This window comes from Crinia signifera, chromosome 8 (assembly GCF_055691185.1).
Source record: "Crinia signifera chromosome 8, ASM5569118v1, whole genome shotgun sequence".
In the NCBI taxonomy this organism is placed as follows: domain Eukaryota; kingdom Metazoa; phylum Chordata; class Amphibia; order Anura; family Myobatrachidae; genus Crinia; species Crinia signifera.
In genome coordinates this window covers 8,599,890-8,621,340 of record NC_139224.1, presented here as the reverse complement: position 1 = coordinate 8,621,340, position 21,451 = coordinate 8,599,890, and the positions used below count along the sequence as shown (strand labels likewise).

General features: G+C 51.7%; 1 protein-coding gene and 1 pseudogene across 1 annotated transcript in view; both read right to left on the bottom strand.

Moving 5' to 3' along the window:
* Positions 1-17,251, bottom strand: part of GRIP2 (glutamate receptor interacting protein 2) — a 279,830-nt gene extending 262,579 nt beyond the window's left edge. Inside the window, exon 1 of the mRNA XM_083155696.1 lies at positions 16,898-17,251. Within this exon, the coding sequence (XP_083011822.1) occupies positions 16,898-16,952 (55 nt within the window). The 5' untranslated portion in view covers positions 16,953-17,251. The remainder of the gene's footprint in view (positions 1-16,897) is intronic.
* A 1,178-nt stretch (positions 17,252-18,429) lies between these two features.
* Positions 18,430-20,933, bottom strand: LOC146026914 (uncharacterized; annotated as a pseudogene).
* Positions 20,934-21,451: the final 518 nt, after the last annotated feature.

Below are 21,451 nucleotides of genomic sequence, written 5' to 3'. Positions count from 1 at the left end.
CTCTCTGTAAGTGCCTTCTTGTGCTGGTCCCACCGCTTCTGCTCTCTGTAAGTGCCTTCTTGTGCTGGTCCCACCGATTCTGCTCTCTGTAAGTCCTTCTTACACTGGTCCCACCACTTCTGCTCTCTGTAAGTGCCTTCTTACACTGGTCCCACCACTTCTGCTCTCTGTAAGTGCCTTCTTACACTGGTCCCACCGCTTCTGCTCTCTGTAAGTGCCTTCTTGCACTGGTCCCACGCTTCTGCTCTCTGTAAGTGCCTTCTTGTGCTGGTCCCACCGCTTCTGCTCTCTGTAAGTGCCTTCTTGTGCTGGTCCCACCACTTCTGCTCTCTGTAAGTGCCTTCTTACACTGGTCCCACCGCTTCTGCTCTCTGTAAGTGCCTTCTTACACTGGTCCCACCGCTTCTGCTCTCTGTATGTGCCTTCTTGTGCTGGTCCTACCACTTCTGCTCTCTGTAAGTGCCTTCTTACACTGGTCCCACCGCTTCTGCTCTCTGTAAGTGCCTTCTTGCACTGGTCCCACCGCTTCTGCTCTCTGTAAGTGCCTTCTTGTGCTGGTCCCACCGCTTCTGCTCTCTGTAAGTGCCTTCTTGTGCTGGTCCCACCGATTCTGCTCTCTGTAAGTGCCTTCTTGCACTGGTCCCACCACTTCTGCTCTCTGTAAGTGCCTTCTTACACTGGTCCCACCGCTTCTGCTCTCTGTAAGTGCCTTCTGGCACTGGTTCCACCGCTTCTGCTCTCTGTAAGTCCTTCTTACACTGGTCCCACCGCTTCTGCTCTCTGTAAGTGCCTTCTTGCACTGGTCCCATCCCTTCTGCTCTCTGTAAGTGCCTTCTTGCACTGGTCCCGCTGTTCTGCTCTCTGTAAGTGCCTTCTTGCACTGGTCCCACCGCTTCTGCTCTCTGTAAGTGCCTTCTTGTGCTGGTCCCCACCGCTTCTGCTCTCTGTAAGTGCCTTCTTACACTGGTCCCACCGCTTCTGCTCTCTGTAAGTGCCTTCTTACACTGGTTCCACCGCTTCTGCTCTCTGTAAGTGCCTTCTTGTGCTGGTCCCACCGCTTCTGCTCTCTGTAAGTGCCTTCTTGCACTGGTCCCACCGCTTCTGCTCTCTGTAAGTGCCTTCTTGTGCTGGTCCCACCGCTTCTGCTCTCTGTAAGGGCCTTCTTGCACTGGTCCCACCACTTCTGCTCTCTGTAAGTGCCTTCTTGTGCTGGTCCCACCGCTTCTGCTCTCTGTAAGTGCCTTCTTACACTGGTCCCACCGCTTCTGCTCTCTGTAAGTGCCTTCTTGTGCTGGTCCCACCGCTTCTGCTCTCTGTAAGTGCCTTCTTACACTGGTCCCACCGCTTCTGCTCTCTGTAAGGGCCTTCTTGGCACTACAAACACTTTTAAAATGGTGGAAATAAGCAGCAAGCAGTAATCTTGCCCTCATCTGTGGCTGCTTTATTTCATGCAAGGGACTTTCAAAGTTGGAGATGTGCCCGTTCATTGGAAACCACTGAGAACAAGTCTGAAGTAGCATTCTGTGTCCCTACATAAAGTATTTTGGGCCCAATTCAGACCCATTTGCTGGGCATGCGCATGGTCCACAGTACACATGCGCGATCGCTGCCTGTTTGCAGGGTGTTGACACACCTGCTGCCATGTGGTGCATTTTCTGGGAGTTCTCCAGACTTTGGGAAATCATCAGCGGCTCCTTCTCCCCATGAACTTCACAGCCCCTGAGCCTACACTTACACAGAGCTGCAAACAGGGGGGAATCCATTAGATGGAGACTGATTCCGAATGGTTTCCCCTCATGTGCACGTTTGCAAATGCAATTGGCTGCCACTTTCTAAAAAGTCTGCAGTCCTCTGCTGCCCTCTAGTGGAATTATTTGTACTTCCTAGGCCAGCCACTTACAGGTGAGCGAAGTTTTTCCTCAACTGTTGGTCGCCCATTCCACATTTGGGCAAAAGATTTTGCACTTCTGTGGAAGCAGTCCTTATGTGTTCCTTGTGGAATTCCCCCTGTCCAAATGCACCCACATAAAACTTTAACCACACCATAAAGCATATTCATTTCTATTTAGAGAATATACATTTCAATAATTCCGATACAGTGCGGAACACGGAAGAAAACGCAGAGCTGGACGATCGCGTAGCTGCAGCATTGGTGTCAGCGCAGGCGGCTTTTGTGTTCCCGGCTGTGACCGTGGTGGACCAGTGGAGGGCGCTGGGTAGCAGAACGCTGGAGGCTTGATGTGTGACATACACGGAGGGACAGGAGATCAGCGAACCAGAGTGTTAGCGGAGATCAGAAACAGGGGCGCGGAGTCTAACCTGCCAGCGGTATTCACCAGGGAGCCCCGCAAGGAGCTTTGGACTTAGCTGCGTCTGACAGGCAGGTCGCGGCCCCCTGCCCTGGTCCTCTGGACGCAGGCTGGGGCGAGAATACTTGAGCTCGGGAAGGAGCTTTGAGAGCTCAGCAAGGAGGACGCAATCTGGGAATTGCAGGAGATGTCGACCAATGGTGTCGACCGTGGTGCCGACAGCTGGTGAGAGACTCTGGGGATACGCTGGAGCAATAGGACGTAGATGGTAAGTCACTATGATACACAGCAGAGGGGTGTCAACCCTGGAGTCGACGGAGCCTGTCGGCAGTTCAGGACAAGATGTTGATAGTCACTGAAAATGGCAACTGACTTAAGAGCCAGTGAGGTGCTCAGCGAGACACCTTATACTCGACTGCAGGGATGGTATCGCAGGAGTCTTCTGGAGATGGGACGAACCAGGAAAGTAACAGCAGCTGGGAGAAACGCTGTAGACAGGGACACAGGTGAACCTGGATATCCTGGAGCCTTGGGAACTTCCTCTGAACACAGGCGAACTCTGGAACAGGTAAAGCAATTGTTCAAGGCAAGGAGGACTCTGGGAAACTGGCTTATATTCCTCCAGGTGATTGCTTGATTGTCTGCAGCTTGCAGCAGCAGACAGAGCCAGGAAGTATGCCTTGAGTTACCTGGGATCATGTGACTGGTGCTGAACTCAGGGAGCTTCACTGGAGTTCTAATCACTGAAAATGCAGAGCAGCTGCAACAGCAGCAGCAGCTAGGAAACAGACAGGCATAGAAACCTCAGGAAATCACTGTGAACCAAGTCAGGTTCATGACAATTGGGCCTCTGCGAAATGTCCTGTTTCATCGAGATTTGTGCTGAAAGCCACTACAACCTTGTCACGGTGTTAGGTTTTAATTGGGCATTACAAGTAATTAATTTGTACTCTGATACTAATTTCCATAACGACTGTGATGCTTCGCAGAGCACTGATGTCTTTTAATCACCTGGTACAAAAAGCTGTGCTCACCAATTCATCTTTATTAGGGAAGTCTGACTCAGCCAGGTTCCTGCGGCAAGAAGACTGGATGTTGGAAAATAGAGAATTTTGTACCAGGTGTCAATTAGTTTGGTGACATCAGTGGTGATCCAGTGAGATCCAGTGAGAGGTTGGGTATCCTTACAGTACGTTCACACACTGCTCAAACACCTTAGTAAGAGTCAAATCAATTATAACTGCTGAGATTAAGGATTACAGTACTCTGTCTAAAGCTGAATGTACGCCCAAAAATATATCTCTAGACAGTTGCGCTGTCAATCACCCCCAGTTTGTGCAGTGAATGTATGGGCGGTCGTTCGAGTGCCCGCACACACAGTCCGATGCTCCCATATATCTCATGTCATTCACAGACACAGGGCCTTATTCTGGTTCACTCTTTATGACAAATTCCTTCTTAGATGGTCAAAACCATGTGCACTGCAGGTGGGGTAGATGTAACTTGTGCAGAGAGAGTTAGATTTGGGTGGGGTTTTACTTCAAAGTGAGATCTACATTGCAGTGTAAAAATAAAGCAGTCAGTATTTACCCTGCACAGAAACAAAATAACTCACCCAAATCTAATTCTCTCTGCACATATTAAATCTGCCCCCCTGCAGTGCACATGGTTTTGTCCATCTAAGAAGGAATTTGCCAGAAGGAGTGAACTAGAATAAGGCCCACATACCTCCCAACTGTCCTGCTTTTTGCGGGACCGTCCCAGTTACACAGTGCTGGCCATGTACCTGAAGTGACAGAAATCAGGGGAGTGTCCTGCATATAGGTAGAAGCAAAGTCACTGAAAATTGGTCATGGGTCCAGGGGCGAAGATAAAGAAGAGTGCAGGACCAGATTACCATGGCTAGGAGTGTTGGAAGAGAAACCAAGTCTCTCCCCTACAATGCTGTGACAATGCCCACACCATAGGAATATACACCCTGTATGTCTGGTAAGCCAGAATTGACATTGTAATGTCAATTCTGGCTTACCACACATACAGACGCCACACAGACATACAGACGCCACACAGACATACAGACGCCACACAGACACACAGACGCCACACAGACATACAGACACCACAGACATACAGACGCCACACAGACATACAGACGCCACACAGACATACAGACGCCACACACACATACAGACACCACACAGACATACAGACGCCACACAGACATACAGACGCCACACAGACATACAGACGCCACACAGACATACAGACACCACACAGACATACAGACGCCACACAGACATACAGACGCCACACAGACATACAGACGCCACACAGACATACAGACGCCACACAGACATACAGACGCCACACAGACGCCACACAGACATACAGACGCCACACAGACATACAGACGCCACACAGATATACAGACACCACACAGACATACAGATGCCACACAGACATACAGACGCCACACAGACATACAGACACCACACAGACACACAGACGCCACACAGACATACAGACGCCACACAGACATACAGACGCCACACAGACATACAGACGCCACACAGACATACAGACGCCACACAGACATACAGACGCCACACAGACATACAGACGCCACACAGACATACAGACGCCACACAGACATACAGACGCCACACAGACATACAGACGCCACACAGACATACAGACGCCACACAGACATACAGACGCCACACAGACATACAGACACCACACAGATATACAGACGCCACACAGACATACAGACACCACACAGACATACAGACGCCACACAGACATACAGACGCCACACAGACATACAGACACCACACAGATATACAGACGCCACACAGACATACAGACACCACACACGCCACACAGACATACAGACGCCACACAGATAGTGCCCTGGATCTCATGACCCCAATGCTGAGAGGCAGTAATACTACTACTACTGTGCCGCAGGTCCTGCACATGTGCATCTTCCTGATAGTATGGATAAGGGATACTCAACCTTTATTATCAAGAAAGCCATAATAAATACGTATAAATCACTTGGTTATAAAGTGGGTCCCAATGTGCTGATCTAATACCTGGGACACTATTAGGGCCCGGTGACGGCTAACTGTGCTGCTGAAATGGCAAAGAAAAGGTTAATCAGTTTATTTTAGATTACAGGCAATATAATTGCTTGTTCTGCTTATTATAAAGCCAGATGAGATTGTTCAGAGTCTTGTAAATAAATTAATGTGAGAAAAAGAAAATCTCTTTTCTGTCGCAGTTGTCAAGTGTCAGAAATAGGAAACAAGGGCCGTGTGACAGATGCAATTTATTATGTGCTGTATAGACAGAGGGAACCAGGGAGCACAGTGCAGGCAGCGCCTTCTCCCTCCCTGGTGCAGTAGTACAGGGGGAACCAGGGAGCACCATGCAGGCAGCGCCTTCTCCCTCCCTGGTGCAGTAGTACAGGGGGAACCAGGGAGCACCATGCAGGCAGCGCCTTCTCCCTCCCTGGTGCAGTAGTACAGGGGGAACCAGGGAGCACAGTGCAGGCAGCGCCTTCTCCCTCCCTGGTGCAGTAGTACAGGGGGAACCAGGGAGCACAGTGCAGGCAGCGCCTTCTCCCTCCCAGGTGCAGTAGTACAGGGGAGAACCAGGGAGCACCATGCAGGCAGCGCCTTCTCCCTCCCTGGTGCAGTAGTACAGGGGAGAACCAGGGAGCACCATGCAGGCAGCGCCTTCTCCCTCCCTGGTGCAGTAGTACAGGGGGAACCAGGGAGCACCGGCTCCTCATTCCCCTGTGCAGTAGTACAGGGGGAATCAGGGAGCACCATGCAGGCAGCGCCTTCTCCCTCCCTGGTGCAGCAGTACAGGGGGAACCAGGGAGCACCATGCAGGCAGCGCCTTCTCCCTCCCTGGTGCAGTAGTACAGGGGGAACCAGGGAGCACCATGCAGGCAGCGCCTTCTCCCTCCCTGGTGCAGTAGTACAGGGGGAACCAGGGAGCACCATGCAGGCAGCGCCTTCTCCCTCCCTGGTGCAGTAGTACAGGGGGGACCAGGGAGCACCATGCAGGCAGCGCCTTCTCCCTCCCTGGTGCAGCAGTACAGGGGGAACCAGGGAGCACCATGCAGGCAGCGCCTTCTCCCTCCCTGGTGCAGCAGTACAGGGGGAACCAGGGAGCACCATGCAGGCAGCGCCTTATCTCTCCCTGGTGCAGTAGTACAGGGGGAACCAGGGAGCACCATGCAGGCAGCGCCTTCTCCCTCCCTGGTGCAGCAGTACAGGGGGAACCAGGGAGCACCATGCAGGCAGCGCCTTATCTCTCCCTGGTGCAGTAGTACAGGGGGAACCATGGAGCATCGGGCGGCAGCAGCTTCTCCTTCCCCGGTGCAGCAGTACAGGGGGAACCAGGGAGCACAGAGCAGGCAGCGGTCTCTCGTTCCCCAGAGGTGGATGTTTCCAGGGGTTATGTGTTTTTTTACATGAGTTAGGTATGCTTGTTGCTTTGGATTAACATGTTTGTTGCCTGGGGTTACATGCTCATTCCCCCCCCCCCCCCCCCCCCAGGAACCAATGCCCCCAGGCAGCAGCCTGATCAGCCTATTGGTTGTATGATTCCTATGCAGGAGACAATAGCTGTATCAGTAAGGTGTCTGCTTCTAGGGGAACAGGTCGGGCGCCAGATGACCAACTGTCGGGATTCCAACGGTCAGTACTCTGACATCGGAATCCCGACTGTTTAAATGCCCGACTGGCAGGGGCTATTCTCTCTTGTGGGGGTCCAAGACCCCCATAGAGGGAGAATAGAACCTGTGGTGACTGAAGCGAGCCACTGACCCTGCAGCATGGCGAGCACAGGACTTCTTTGCATTCGCCACCCCCCCTTCCCCCTCGGAGCATCAGCAGTCAGCATTCCGATGTAAGTATACTGACCGTCTGTATCTCAATTGTCGGACCACCACACCCGAATAGGTCATGGGTTCTAACACAGTATGTCACAGGAGTCAGCCACAGAGGCAATATCGACGGCTTTCAATGAGAGGTGCAGAGACCCCCCTATTTTTCATCATTTTCAGATGGGTGCACTCAGCGCTCCCCTAGCAGCCCTGCAGCCCCCGGCTCCCTCCTTCCCTCCCTGCACTGAAGATCTACCGGGTGGGTGCACCTGGTCTCAGTTAGAGGGGCGTGGTCTAGTGCAGAGACCCCCATTTTTATAATTTTCAGATGGGTGTGCCCAGCGCTCCCCTAGCAGCTTGGCAGCTCCCTCCCTTCATTGAAGAGATGCCGTGTGCATGTAGAGCAGTGATGATCTCCGGTTCCCCACAACTACCCCCCGCCACTGGCACATTGACACCTGCGGGGCAATGGGACCATCAAATAGCTGTAATCGGGAGAGTTGGGAGGTATAAATAACACGTATAAGAGAAATCATGTAGTACATATAGTAATGCCAGGCCTACATCAGGGTAATGATTCCTCGATGCAATCCGTTGATGATTGGTGGCCATCAATGATCAGCAATCCGTTGGTGCACCTGGGAAATTTTGCATGTTAAAAATCCCCAGGGTGACCCCCTCATTTTCCTACTGTACCTCTCTCTCTCTCCTTCTATTATCCCTGTGACTACACGTCTCTTCTCCAATCCTTACTCCTCTTTTCTCAGAATCAGTTCCCCCCCGAAGCTGCTGAGCGCTCAGTTATCACAGATATACGCACCAACCATTAAATGAATCTCTATTGGCTTTCCACTTCATTTTCAACATCAAAAGGCTCAGCGTGGAGCCATTGATAAGCAAGCTGAAATGGAATCACTTTTTGTTTTAGAGTATTCCGGATTTCCACCCCGAGGCGTTTGGGACTAGGCTGCTTACTTTGGGAAATGTCTGCAGAGTGATCCTCTTAGTATGGTATTTTCACTTGCTGAGCTGTGACAAGACATAGGACAGAGCGTGACGACGTGCGCTCGCTACATCAGCGCACCTCCCGACATTACACAATAACCCCCAGCTGGGATCCATAGAAATACTGGCCGCAACCCACCCGGAACACTTCTCCCAATTAAGCCCAATGTTCTGGAGCTCTGCCCACTTCTGTGTAAACTGCTGACGGGTGGTATGCATGACCAGAGTGGGCCTAAGGGGGTATTCTGGGTCATTTGCTCAGATGTGAATTTGCATCCTTGCGAGTGAACCAGATCACCAGAATAAGGTCCTAATGGTGGCCATGCGCTGTTGCGATGCCTTGCAGCAGTGTACGGCAGGGCCGGTGCAAAGCATCTAGACGCCCTAGGCAAACCTACAGGATACGCCCCCCCCCCCCCCCCCCAATAGAGGCAGGAAGCGCCACCGTGTAAAAAAGAAATAGCTGCCATTGACACCCGACCCCCCCCCCCCCCCCCACCCCGCACCACTTTGTAAAAATAATTACCATGCAGAGGAGGATGGAACCCCCCCATAGAGGGGGGAAGCAAGCACCACCGTGTTAAAAAAAAAATCACTGCCACCGTGCTCCACCTTACTCCCACCCCGGAGTTTTGGCTGACAGTCATTGCAGTGCAATGCATTCAGATCAGGTAACAAGAGCAGATGATGTTACTCTCTCCCTTCTCTCCCCAGTGACACACTCCCCCCCCCCCCCCCCCATAGAGGGAGGAAGGGGGGGGTGTCACCGGGGAGAGAGTAACATCATCTGCTCTTGTTACCTGGTCTTAATGCATGGCACTGCAGACAGTGACAAGGAAGCACAACCTTGTAAAAAAAATGACTGCCACTGAGAAGATAGCCTCCGCTGCCCCGCCTCCTCCCACTCCCGGGCCCGGCGAACAGCTAGTGTCTGGCCTTCCCTGTTAAACGGCCCCGCTTCCTCCCGCTGATGTATACTACTCCACCTCCAGACTGTTTTCCTTTTTTGTTTAAAATATAAAATCTATTCCACATTGATTCAAATAAAAATATCAGTCCAGTCCCGCCGTGTCCCTGATCAGCGGCCGCCGACGCCGCACCCAGTGCCCTGCTACTAAATGCAGCCTCGACTCCTCCTGCCTGCTGTTCTCTGAGCCCCGGAGAACAGCGGGCGGGAGGAGGCAAAGCCACAGACAGTATAAGTGCACTGAGTGCGGCGTCGGCGGCCGCTGATCAGGGACACGGCAGGTCTGAGCTGATATTTTTATTTTATTGATCACATTGGTGATGGGTGGCGCAGAGGATCCCCAAGGAGGCGGAGCTATGGACATCCGTGATGTCAGTCTACCAGAGCCGGCCCTAACTAATTTGATGCCCTAGGCAAGATTTTGTCTGGTGCCCCTAGTACCACTGCTAAAGATGAAGCCAGCCTTATCAATGCCGCAATGCATACACACTTTAGTGAACACAGTGCTACAGTGTCGGTTTTCACTCCATAGAAGTCTATGGCATACGCATGTGTGGCATGTGTGCATCATAGACATGGGCACATTAGTTGCGCCATCCATGGTGATGGATAAGAGTGGCTACATCTGACCCAGCACAGCACCCATCAGATATAGGGCCAGATGCACTAAGCTTCAAAAAGTGATATAATGGAGAGTGCTAAACAAACAGCCAATCAGCTCCTAACTGTCATGTCACAGGTTTGGTTTTAAAAATGGCAGGTAGAAGTTGATTGGCTGGTTGTTTATCACTCTCCATTTTATCACTTGTTGAAGCTTAGTGCATCTGGCCCATAATGAGAAGCTAGGCAGAAGGGCGGGGATAGAGAGAAACAGGGTGGTAGGGGGGGCATAGTGAGACGCAGGGTGGTAGTGAGGAGATACAGACACAGGGTGTTAGGGAGGGGATAGTAAGACATAGGGCAGTAGGGAGGAGATAGAGACGCAAGGCGATAGGGAGAGCATAGAGACGCACAGGGTGGTAGGGAGAAGATAGCGAGATTCAGTGTGGTATGTAGGGGATATTGAGATGCAGGGTGATAGGGAGGGGGATAGTGAGAGACAGGGTGGTAGGTAGGGGATAGAGAGACGCAGGGCGATAGGGAGGGGGTTAGTGAGACAAAGGGCAATAGGGAGGGCATAGTGGTATGCAGGGCAGTAGAGAGGGAGGGCATAGTGAGACGCAGAGCGAAAGGGAGGGCATAGTGAGATGCAGGGCAGTAGGGAGGGCATAGTGAGATGCAGGGCAGTAGGGAGGGCATAGTGAGACGGAGGGCATAGTGAGATCACACAGACACAGGGGCTGAGATCCCTGTATAACCTGTACTTGCAGCATCATGTCCATCACAGCCAGACATCCCTTCTGTTTCTGTGCTTCCACCAGCCCAGGTGGTCTGTGATGTCCCACTACCATGAGTAAAGTAATGATAGGGGAGGGATCGATGTCGGTGGTTGGAGGGATCGATGTCGGTGGTTGGAGGGAAGTGCTGTACTAGGGCGGTGCTTGCGCTCCCCTTGACTGCTCATCTCCTCCTGTGTTGCAGGCGCTGCCATGGTGCAGTGATCCTAACAAAGAAGCATTTCACTGGAGGGATCATTGGCATGCTGCGGTTCCCCTGTGTTCCTGGACATGGGGCCCTATTCAGACCTGTTCACTAGGCTGTGTATGTTCGCAGCCTAGCGAATGTGATTGCCTCCCAATGGCCGAACGCCAGTCGCTGACTATCCAATGATTTTTCCTTTATTCGTGGATAAAAGTAAGTCTATACTTTCTTTTATCCTGGCCGGAGATGGCCAAAAAGGAGGTGGGCACTGACGTCAGCCGCCCACCCCACGCAGGCAACGACATACCAGCGATCACAGGGGAACACCCAGCGATTTTATGGGGACGCCCTTTGCCCTCCCCAGCCAGTCTGAATGCCTCGGCGAGTGTGATACTCACTGAAGGCATTTGCACAGGGATTTGCACATGTGCATATTCGCGCATGTGCAGATCCCCATCGGAAACGGGGCCAAATTCGTCCCCATCGGATCAGGTCTGAATCAGGCCCATGCTACAGTCTGTAACACCTTCATGGTGGTCCTGGGTGCAGGGGAGCTGCAGTCACTTACACATACACACACACACACTGACACACACACTGACACATACACACACTGACACATACTGTACACACACATATACACTGGCACATACACATATGCTGACAAACCTTACCTTCCACTTCTGGATGGGATACTGACAGGGGTCCATGTTATGGCTGCAGAGCCACCTTCAGCAGCCAGTCATAGGGGAGCAGCAGAGGCAGAGCTGCACCAGGTCCAGGCAAAGAGGAGGCGTGGCCTAATCACGGACCCTCGTGACCACGCCCCCCTTTGGGAAAAACCCCGCACCGTGCATACATCAAGCCGGCTGGGAGAGGACAGGGGAAGCAGCGGTGCAGGACCTGACAGGCGCAGACTCAGAGGAGTCAGCGCAAAACTGCCACTGCCCCTGTCAAGGTGAGCCGGCCCTAGTCTACATATGCCTAGGGCCGGCTCTGCAGTCTACACTGTGTGAGTAGACTATCGTGCCGCTGTCTCAGGTTCTCAGAGGAGAACATCGGGTGGGAGGAGGCGGGGGCCGGCCACTATGTCTGACTGCACTGCAGTGCAGCCAATAGCAGGGACTTCACTGGGCGACGCCGGCTACTGCTCAGCGTCTGAGCCTGAGGTGAGCTGCCGGCCGCCTGCTTGTAGTGCAGGCCCACCTCCGCTCAGCTGTATATTTATGCTCTGTGCTGTCCCGGCTGCCTAATTCGGCCTCAGTAGCAGCGGCCTCCCGGGAAAGTTCCCGGTAAATAGAATGGCCAATCCACCCCTGCGGGCGGGCTCCGGCGGGGGGGATGGGGGAATACTTACATAATAGCTGCACACTTGTTTCTGTAGAAGTCCTGCAGGCAGCTTGCTTCTTGATCCTCTCCTCTGCAGACTGCGGTAGCGACGTAGCTTCCTGCTGCTGCTTCTGCTACTGCTGCTGCTGGCCGGCTCACTACCGCCCTCCAGTGGCCGGCGCCCTAGGCAAATGCCTAACCTTGCCTAGTGGTGGCGCCGGCCCTGGTGTACGGCCACCTGATACCCTGCGAAGGATGAATCACATGCGTCCCTGCTCCCCACCCAGCTCGTCGACGGGAGGGAGGTCCCAGGTTGGGCGATGAGACACCACCAACTCAGGTCCAATGAGCACGGGACCGCACATCAGACCCGAGGGGGAACATTAAACTGATCCGATTTGGGCTGATTTAACGGCCCGATTCGTCAGAATCAGCCCAAATTGATTCAGTGTATGGGGGACTTTACTGTGAGATGAATACAAAGGCTGACTCTCTTGCAATTGCACACATAGAGGGTCTGCGAAGATATGGTGAACTGCGCAAACAGTGCACTGCGACCATCAGGCGGAGAACTGCGACCAGCTCCGTAAATGCACACACACACACACACACATACACACACAACCTTTAGAAAAAAATCCCACCCTGCAAACTGAAGTCCCACTTTTCTGATTCACTTCAAAACCTGAATGTACTCATAAGCCTAATTTACACCTAATACCCCTTTCACACCAGCCTAAATTCCCGGGTTGAGCCTAAATTACCGGGCTACTTTGCCGGCAATCCAACTCTGATAGGTAGCAGGGTTGTTTCCGGGTTCAACTCGGGGACCTGGCTGGTGTGAATGGGGTAGGGCATATTTACCCGGGTTGGTGGTCCTCGGTGTCCTGTCCGGCCGGGAATCCATGCAGGCGGCGGGCGCAAATGACGGGACAGGCGGTGGATGATGATGACGCAGCTCTCCGGGCGCCGGGGATCTGCGTCATCTTCATCCGCCGCCTGTCCCGTCATTTGCGCCGCCGCCTGTGTGGATCCCCGGCCTGCACAGAGGACAAGCAACCGGGGTGAGTATTCTCACCACCTCCTGCCCACCTCCGCCGCCATCCCGCAGACTGCCCGACGCCATCCCACCTCCTGCCGGCCTCCTTCCCGCCCCCTTCACACACCCGAAAATGCCGGGACTTTTCTGGTGTGAAAGGATCCCAACACGGGAATGTCCCTGCTTGTCCTGGGAATGTAATTCCTGGGTTTGTCTCTGCATTTCTGGTGTGAAAGGGGTATAACAAGGGGCCTGATTCAGAATGGATCGCAAACGCCATATCTTTTTCAAATGAACAAAACAATGCTGCACTGCAGGGGGGCAGATGTAACATGTGCAGAGAGAATTAGATTTGGGTGAGTTATCGTGTTTCTGTGCAGGGAAAATACTGCCTGCTTTATTTTTACACTGGAAATTATATTTAAGTTTCAACACCCCCAACCAGGGCCGGCGCCACCACTAGGCAGCTTTAGGCATTTGCCTAGGGCGTCGGCCACTGGAGGGCAGCAGTTCGCCCCCCCCCGGTTGGAGGTGAGCGGAGGTGCAGACTCAGACTAGAGCTGGCAGGGGGATCCGTGTGGCGCGGAGGTACCTGCGGCACTGTCTGCAAGCCGCGGTCAGAAGGGTCCCTGACGCGCGGGAAGCGCTACTGGTTTGAAAACACTGGCCGCACGCTGATTGGCTGAGATTCAACCGATCAGTGTGTGGCCAGTGTTTTAAAATCAGAAGCGCTTCCCACGCCGCCGGCGAATAGCGCTACTTGTTCCCAAGTCACTGCAGGGAACTCCGCCAGATTAATACACAGCGCCACAGGGACCCCCCTGACCAGCTTGCAGTCAGCGCTGCAGGTACCCCTCAGACCCCCGCACCCCCCCTCTCCCGGGAACCCGCACCCCCACCACCCATCCGTGTAGCGGGTGGATGCCCCCCCCTCGCCTGGGGCGCTCTGGCCCTGCCCCCAACCCAAATCTCTATGCATGGTTTTGTCCATTTGGGATTTGGGTTTTGCGAATCAGGCCCAAGGACCGCTTTACACTGGAAGGTGCGTGCATTCTATATTTGCGCATAAATCAAAGTAATTAGAAGAGTAAATATGTATCTATAGGACATGATTCTGAGTACAATCTGGCACGAATACATGTATCTGTCTATCGACTACTCTGGCAGCGACATGCAAACACAACGCCCTGACCCAGCGTGTTATTGTCCGCAGTTGTCAGCAGTAGTAATGCCACATGCACCCAACCAGTGCTGGATGCAGAAGTAGCGTGCCATCTCCGTAATACAATAGCGGAAGTCAGGATGAACCTGATGACGCACCCATTACACATCTATAGTCTGCGCATCTGCACAGTAACCACCCAGCTGCAGCCTATGGACAGAAGAACCCAGCCACGTGCTGATCGGAGAGACAAGTAAAGGCGAAACGCGTCCACGTTCGGACTTACTCAGTAGACAACTGGCAGAGTGCTGCAAAAAGTAATGGGCCCCATACATCAGCAATCACAATTTATGGATTTCCAGATACAGGGATTTTTTGGCCAGATAAAAGGATTTTACAATCTATCTGACTTTGCCCACACATTACAGATTTATTTCAGTGATCGGCAGATTTTTCCATCTAAAGATTGCATCTTCATATATGGAAATTGCCCAATCGATTGTCATTTCAGCTGTTCATAATGTACATAGATGAAGAAGACGAATTGGGAATGCCCACACATATAAAAATGATCCGCAGATAATACCAGATTATTAAGCATGTTTAAAAACCTGATTAAGTAATCGATTGGCGATTTTGATTGGGATTGCCAAAAGGGGAGCCCACACATCTAAAATTAATTGTGGCAATCATCTCCATATCTGAAAATTGTCACAATTAATTGCTGATGTATGGGGCCCTTAACACTGCAATCCTGCATTTGGTGCATGAGCCCAACTGTTATATTACATAAGACACACACACGCACGCACACACACACACACGCACGCGCACACACACAAACACACACACCTGCCTGGAACCCGAGCAAGGGGACGGCTGTAAAGGAAGCTGAACCTATGACAACATCTGGATAAAAGGTGTCGTCAGCATAAGAACTGCAATACTGATAGTAATAGTAATAGTAGGCGCTTATTACCACATTACAGAGCACAGCAGCCAGTTCTGGTGTAAAGAGCTGAACACAGGTTATAGATATAAATAACATTCATCAAAATCACAACAGTATACAAACAACGCTCTCCGCAGCGCTAAGTATCATCAAACACATCAGCAAGATGGAGCAGAGTTCACTGTAATATGTTCTAACATCGCGTCACTGGGGAGGCCACAAACTTAAAACCAACTCCATTAAATACGATCAACTGAACTCAGGATTGTGGATTTTATACGGTCTAGTATCAGTTTTTGGAGCTCCAAGCACTTATCCCCAACAATGGGGGTTATTCAGACCAAAGCACAATTTTTAACAAATAAACAAAAATGATGCTGCACTGCAGATAGGGCAGATGCAAAAATGTGCAGAGAGTGATACCCCTTTCACACGCACACGTGGTTCAGGCCTGGGATCGGGATGCCGGGTCTGATCAAGCACCAACACGGGCCTGACACATTCACACTAAACCTGGGTCACCCATTACACAGAGGGCGACCTGGGTTTAAACCCTGCTTATTATAACGCAGGTCGAATTGCCGGGTTGCTCGACCCAGGTAATAAGTCTTGTTGGTTTCACACTGCAACTCGATCCAGGTACGGCTATAACCCAGGTCGAGGAGGCAATGTGTAAGAGGTATTATATTATACCCCCTTATCACTGCAGCAAAAACCTGGGTATTTGCCAGGGCAAGCAGTAATTTCCCGTGTCCTGTCTCAGTGTGAAAGGGTCTTTGTGAAATCCCCGGGTGTTATGCCCCGGGAATTACACACAGGTTTTTTGCAGGGTTTTTCCTGGGTAATACACGGGTGTATGGCAGTTTGAACAGGTTAGACCCCGGTTTTTCTCACAAAATGCAAAAAAGCAAGTTCATTGCATTGCTCAAAGCTGCTTTTTAAACAGCCAATCAAAGATACTTTTTAAACATCCAATCAAAGCTGCTCTTAGATGCCACACACTTCATGGCAGGCATACCAGGGGAAGCAGTGTGAACGGGGCAGACATGGGAATTTCCCGGGTCTAAGGTGCAGTATGAATGGGGTCTGTAGAGCTGAGATGCTCTATGCCCCGCCAAAAACCCGGGATTTTGCAGGGGCCACAATGAGAACGCAGCATATGTGTTGTGTGTGCACAGAAACAAGATAACTCACCCAAATCTAACTCTCTCTCTGCACATGTTACATCTACCCCACCTGCGGTGCAGCATGGCTTTGATCATATGCGAATAAATGTGCTTTGCAATCAGGGCTAAATAGCCCCCAATATCTGGTTCCATGAAGCGCTGGACGCAAATAATCCAGAACCCCCCAAAAAATGTTAGAATTAAGGGAAGATGAAACAAACCCTCCTGTTGTGTCTAACGTACCGTAACCAACATCCAAGATATCAGCTATTTAAGAAGAAAAGCGACTGCGCTACATGAATTCCTCATTATTTGACCATTGCGGAAACCCCCTGTAATAGTCCCCCTGCCACCCTGCGTCCCATCTCACAGATTAGACCTCTGCCTGACTCCTAGCACACACCTTCTGCAGCTTGGGAATCCCAGCAGCACCCCAGTCATTTGTAGTCATATCAGAGAGATGCATGGAAATTCTCCTCCCTACCTGCTTCTTCCATTCTGCGGAGGCAAATCAGCAGGTTCCTCCACCAGTTTGGCATGGCAGTGACCGGGGAGGGAGAACCGACAGGAGCCCTGATGTCGTTGCAGCAGCAGCAGAGGAGAGATTGTGCTATGCTTCCAGTGTGCAGCCCATCGCCTGCCTGATCTCACTACACCACAGAACGGGGGGCTCCAGCAGGCAGCCTCTCAGCATGTTAGCCTGCAGAGAATGTACACAGAGGGGAGCACACAGATGGCACAGCTCAGGCCGCCGTGCAGGGTGACTTAATGCTGCATGACGGCTTCACCGTTGATATTTTCTGCAAGAAAATAAAAATTAACCACTTCGCTGCTGGCGCGGCCACGGCAATAACAGGGGCGTGCGATCAAAGTCTAGATGCTATTATGTCTATTTCCAACACTGTACGATGTTTCCATGCAGTCACCTTGCACAGTTCCACGTACGCTGCAGAACAAATTGAATTTATAACTATTGGGAAGCCAATGACTCATCTCATTGCCATTTGCGCGTCATGCTAGGTAATGAGAAGGAACGCGCAGCACAGTTAAGTATACCAGGTATCTCTGCAGCGCAGAAAAAGAACAATTCTATAAACATCCTGATGTATGAACTCCAGCTTCATCTAGAAGGCGTGTTACGTACATTAGGTCTGATTCAGGGTTGTTGTATGGTGGTTACTAGTGCACTATGTATTGCATGGTGGTCAATAAAGCACTATGTATTGTATGGGGGGCAATAATGCACTATGTATTGTATGGCAGTCAATAATGCACTATGTATTGTATGGCGGCCAATAATGCACTATGTGTTACGTTGCCCTGGCCTGGGTACCAGGGACAATACGGGTTCCAGACGGTGAGATGATAAGGCGTGAGCCCACAGCCGGGACCGCCGGTTAGGACAGCCACAGGGGGTCCTACACTCTCTCTGTTGAGTCCCCGAGGCAGATGGCAAACCCCTGCGGAGCTAGGCTTCACCTGTGGCCGCCGCGTTCGAAGGAGCGAGTTAAGCCCGCTCCGACCCCGATGCAGCCAGGTCTTATGTGATGACAAGGGGTAAGCGATCGCCACGGGGAACACTCAAGAGGACAAGCTGACTACTGGACCTAACTGGAAACTGGCCCCTAACTGCCGGCACCAGGCCAAGACGGGGAGTGCGACCTAGTCGCAGACACCAGCGGATAGAAGGGAGTCCCCAAGAATACTCAAAAGGGACCGTGACTCCCAAAGCAGGGACCAGGAACAACGGTGACACTCCTGCCTAAACAGAACACTAATGACAGACGGGGGCCAGGGAACATATACAAGAAGACGGGGACAAGAATATAAAAGAGAATAACCAAGGACAGGCCCGCGGAGGGGCTTAGCCACGGAGGGCCAGAGAACCGAAGGAGATAAAGACCAGAGCTCCACTGGAGCACTTACGTGACCCACGGAAGATGGAGATAGTGGGTCCACTGCAGGCTCACGGGCTGACGATGAAATACAGCAGAGGAGTCTGGTGAAGAACTGGAATCAAGGGATCCACAGGCAAACGCAGCTGACAGGCTGGGAGACCAGGCAGGCTGCAATGGCGATCTGCAGCCAGGAGAACTGGGACCAAAGACCCAGGGGACCGGAGGGTGATAGCAGATAGCACAGGGTGCATAAAGCTATAACCGGCGTCTGTGCCCAGCAGACGCCGGCTATTTATTCAAATCTCGCGCCGCCTGACTGACGTCAGGCGCGCGCGTTGCTGGCTGCCGGGCGGAAGCTCGGGGACGTTGCCTAGCAACGCCCCGACGCTTAGCCTCCGAGCGAGGCTTGGGACGCTGCTCGGCAGCGTCCCCCGCCGTGTCAAATGACGCTGCGTCTGCAGCGTCAGATGACGCTGTGCTCGCCGTCCGTCCGGGTGCAGGGACACCCGGACGGCGTGCAACAGTACCCCCCCCTTGAGGAAGGGTTAACAACCCTTTCCCACCAGGTTTATCGGGGAATTGCCGAAAAAAGGCCCTCCTCAGATTGGGTGAATGCAAATCTACATCAGAAACCCAGGACCTCTCTTCGGGACCAAATCCCCTCCAGTGTACCAGAAACTGCAAGGAACCTCTCACAAGTCTAGAATCGAGGATCTTTTCCACGCGGAACTCCTGTTGCCCCTGCACCATCACTGGGGCGGAGCTATTCCTCAGTCTGCGAGGAAATCTCTGTGAAAACACCACCGGCTTAAGAAGCGAAGCATGAAAGGTACTCGAAATCCTGAGGGACTTAGGTAAAGCAAGACGGAATGCTACCGGATTAACCCTCCTGACAATCCGAAAAGGCCCAATGAACCGAGGCCCTAACCTTGCTGATGGTTGGTGAAGCTTTATATTACGGGTGGATAGCCACACCCAGTCACCAACTTTGAAAGAGCAAGGCCGTCTGGATTTGTCAGAGAATACCTTCTCTCTGAAAGCAGCTTCTTTAAGGGCCAAGTGGACTTTCCTCCATACGACTTTGAGGCGAGAGGCAGCTGACGAAGAAGAGCCAGAGGCATTCGGTCCCAGAGAATTAGCCCGTGGATGGAATCCGTAGACTGCAAAAAAGGGCGACGTCTTAGAGGCCGAATGCTGTGCGTTATTATACGCAAATTCGGCCAACGGCAAGAAACTAACCCAGTCATTTTGAAGTTTGGAAGCAAAAATCCTCAGATATTGTTTAAGAGACTGATTAAGGCGTTCTGTTTGTCCATTGGCCTGTGGATGGATTGCGGAAGTTAGGCTGATCTTCACCTTTAAGGCAGCACAGAACATTCTCCAAAACTGAGCCACAAACTGTGGACCCCGGTCGGACACAATATCACTGGGAAATCCGTGCAGGCGAAAAATGTGTTGAAGGAATAGCGTGGCCAACTCTTTAGCCGAGGGCAACTGCCTTAAAGCCACGAAGTGCGCCATCTTAGAAAATCTATCGATGACGACCCAAATGACTTGACAGTGTGATGAGACTGGAAGACCCACAATAAAATCCATGGCCAGATGGGACCAAGGCCTGCCTGGGACGGACAAAGGCAACAACTCTCCCAATGGTCGAGAACGTGGAACTTTATGTCGGGCACACTCAGGACAAGACAAGACAAAGTCCTTGCTGTCCCTGGCCATCCCTGGCCACCAGACCACTCGGGATAATAAAGCAAGGGTTTTATACACTCCTGGGTGACCCGAAATCTTAGTATCATGGCATTCTGCCAACACTCTGCGTCTCAATGAAGGAGGAACAAACAGTTTATTCTCCGGAGTTTGGGCTGGAGCTTGCCCTTGAGCTTGCCGGAGAAGACCCTCCAAGGTCTGGCTAACTCCGGCATGGATACAGGATGAAGGAATGATGGACCCAGACTTGATCCCACCTTCTTGTTGAGGAACAAAACATCTGGAAAGGGCATCTGCCTTAATGTTTTTTGATCCAGGGACATAAGAAATAATGAAATTAAATCTCATAAAGAAGAGTGCCCACCGGGCTTGGCGAGCGTTCAGTCTTTTGGCTGATTCAATGTATTGTAGATTCTTATGATCGGTTAAGACCAGAATCTGATGAACAGCTCCTTCCAGCCACTGACGCCATTCATCAAAGGCCCACTTGATGGCAAGTAACTCCCTGTTGCCCACATCATAATTGGACTCAGCTTGAGAAAATTTTCTGGACATATATGCACAAGGGTGGAACTGTAGTGTTTCTGGATCTCTCTGCGAGAGGACCGCCCCGGCCCCTACTTCAGAGGCGTCAACTTCTACCACAAATGGTAGATCGGGGTTGGGGTGTTTAAGAACTGGAGCAGAAACGAAGGCCTGCTTCAACGTCTCAAAGGCCTGTTCTACTCGAGGACTCCATAATGATGGATCCGCCCCTTTTTTGGTCAGAGCCACCAAGGGTGCCACAATGGACGAAAAGGCGTGAATGAAACGCCTATAATAATTTGCGAACCCAAGGAACCGCTGGATAGCTTTTAAATTAGTGGGCCGAACCCAATCCACAATGGCTTGTAATTTCTTGGGGTCCATTTGGAACCCACGAGAAGAAATTATATACCCCAAAAAAGAAACCTGGGTCACCTCAAATTCGCATTTTTCAAGCTTAGCGAATAGCTGATTTTCCCGCAACTTCTGCAAAACCTGGCGTACCTGTGTCCTATGCGAGTCCAAGTCTCGGGAAAAAATTAAAATATCGTCCAAATAGACCACTACAAATTTCCCCAAGAATTCCCGAAGGACGTCGTTGATAAAATCCTGAAAAACGGCTGGGGCATTGGAGAGGCCAAACGGCATTACCAGGTACTCATAGTGCCCCGTCTGAGTACTGAACGCCGTTTTCCACTCGTCCCCTTCCTTGATTCTAATGAGGTTATAAGCCCCCCTAAGATCGATTTTGGAAAAGATGGTAGCATATCGAAGTTGGTCAAAAAGGACTGTAATCAAAGGAAGGGGATAGGTGTTTTTCACCGTAATCTTATTGAGAGCACGGAAATCTATGCATGGCCGCAGGGAACCGTCTTTTTTTTCTACAAAAAAGAAACCGTCAC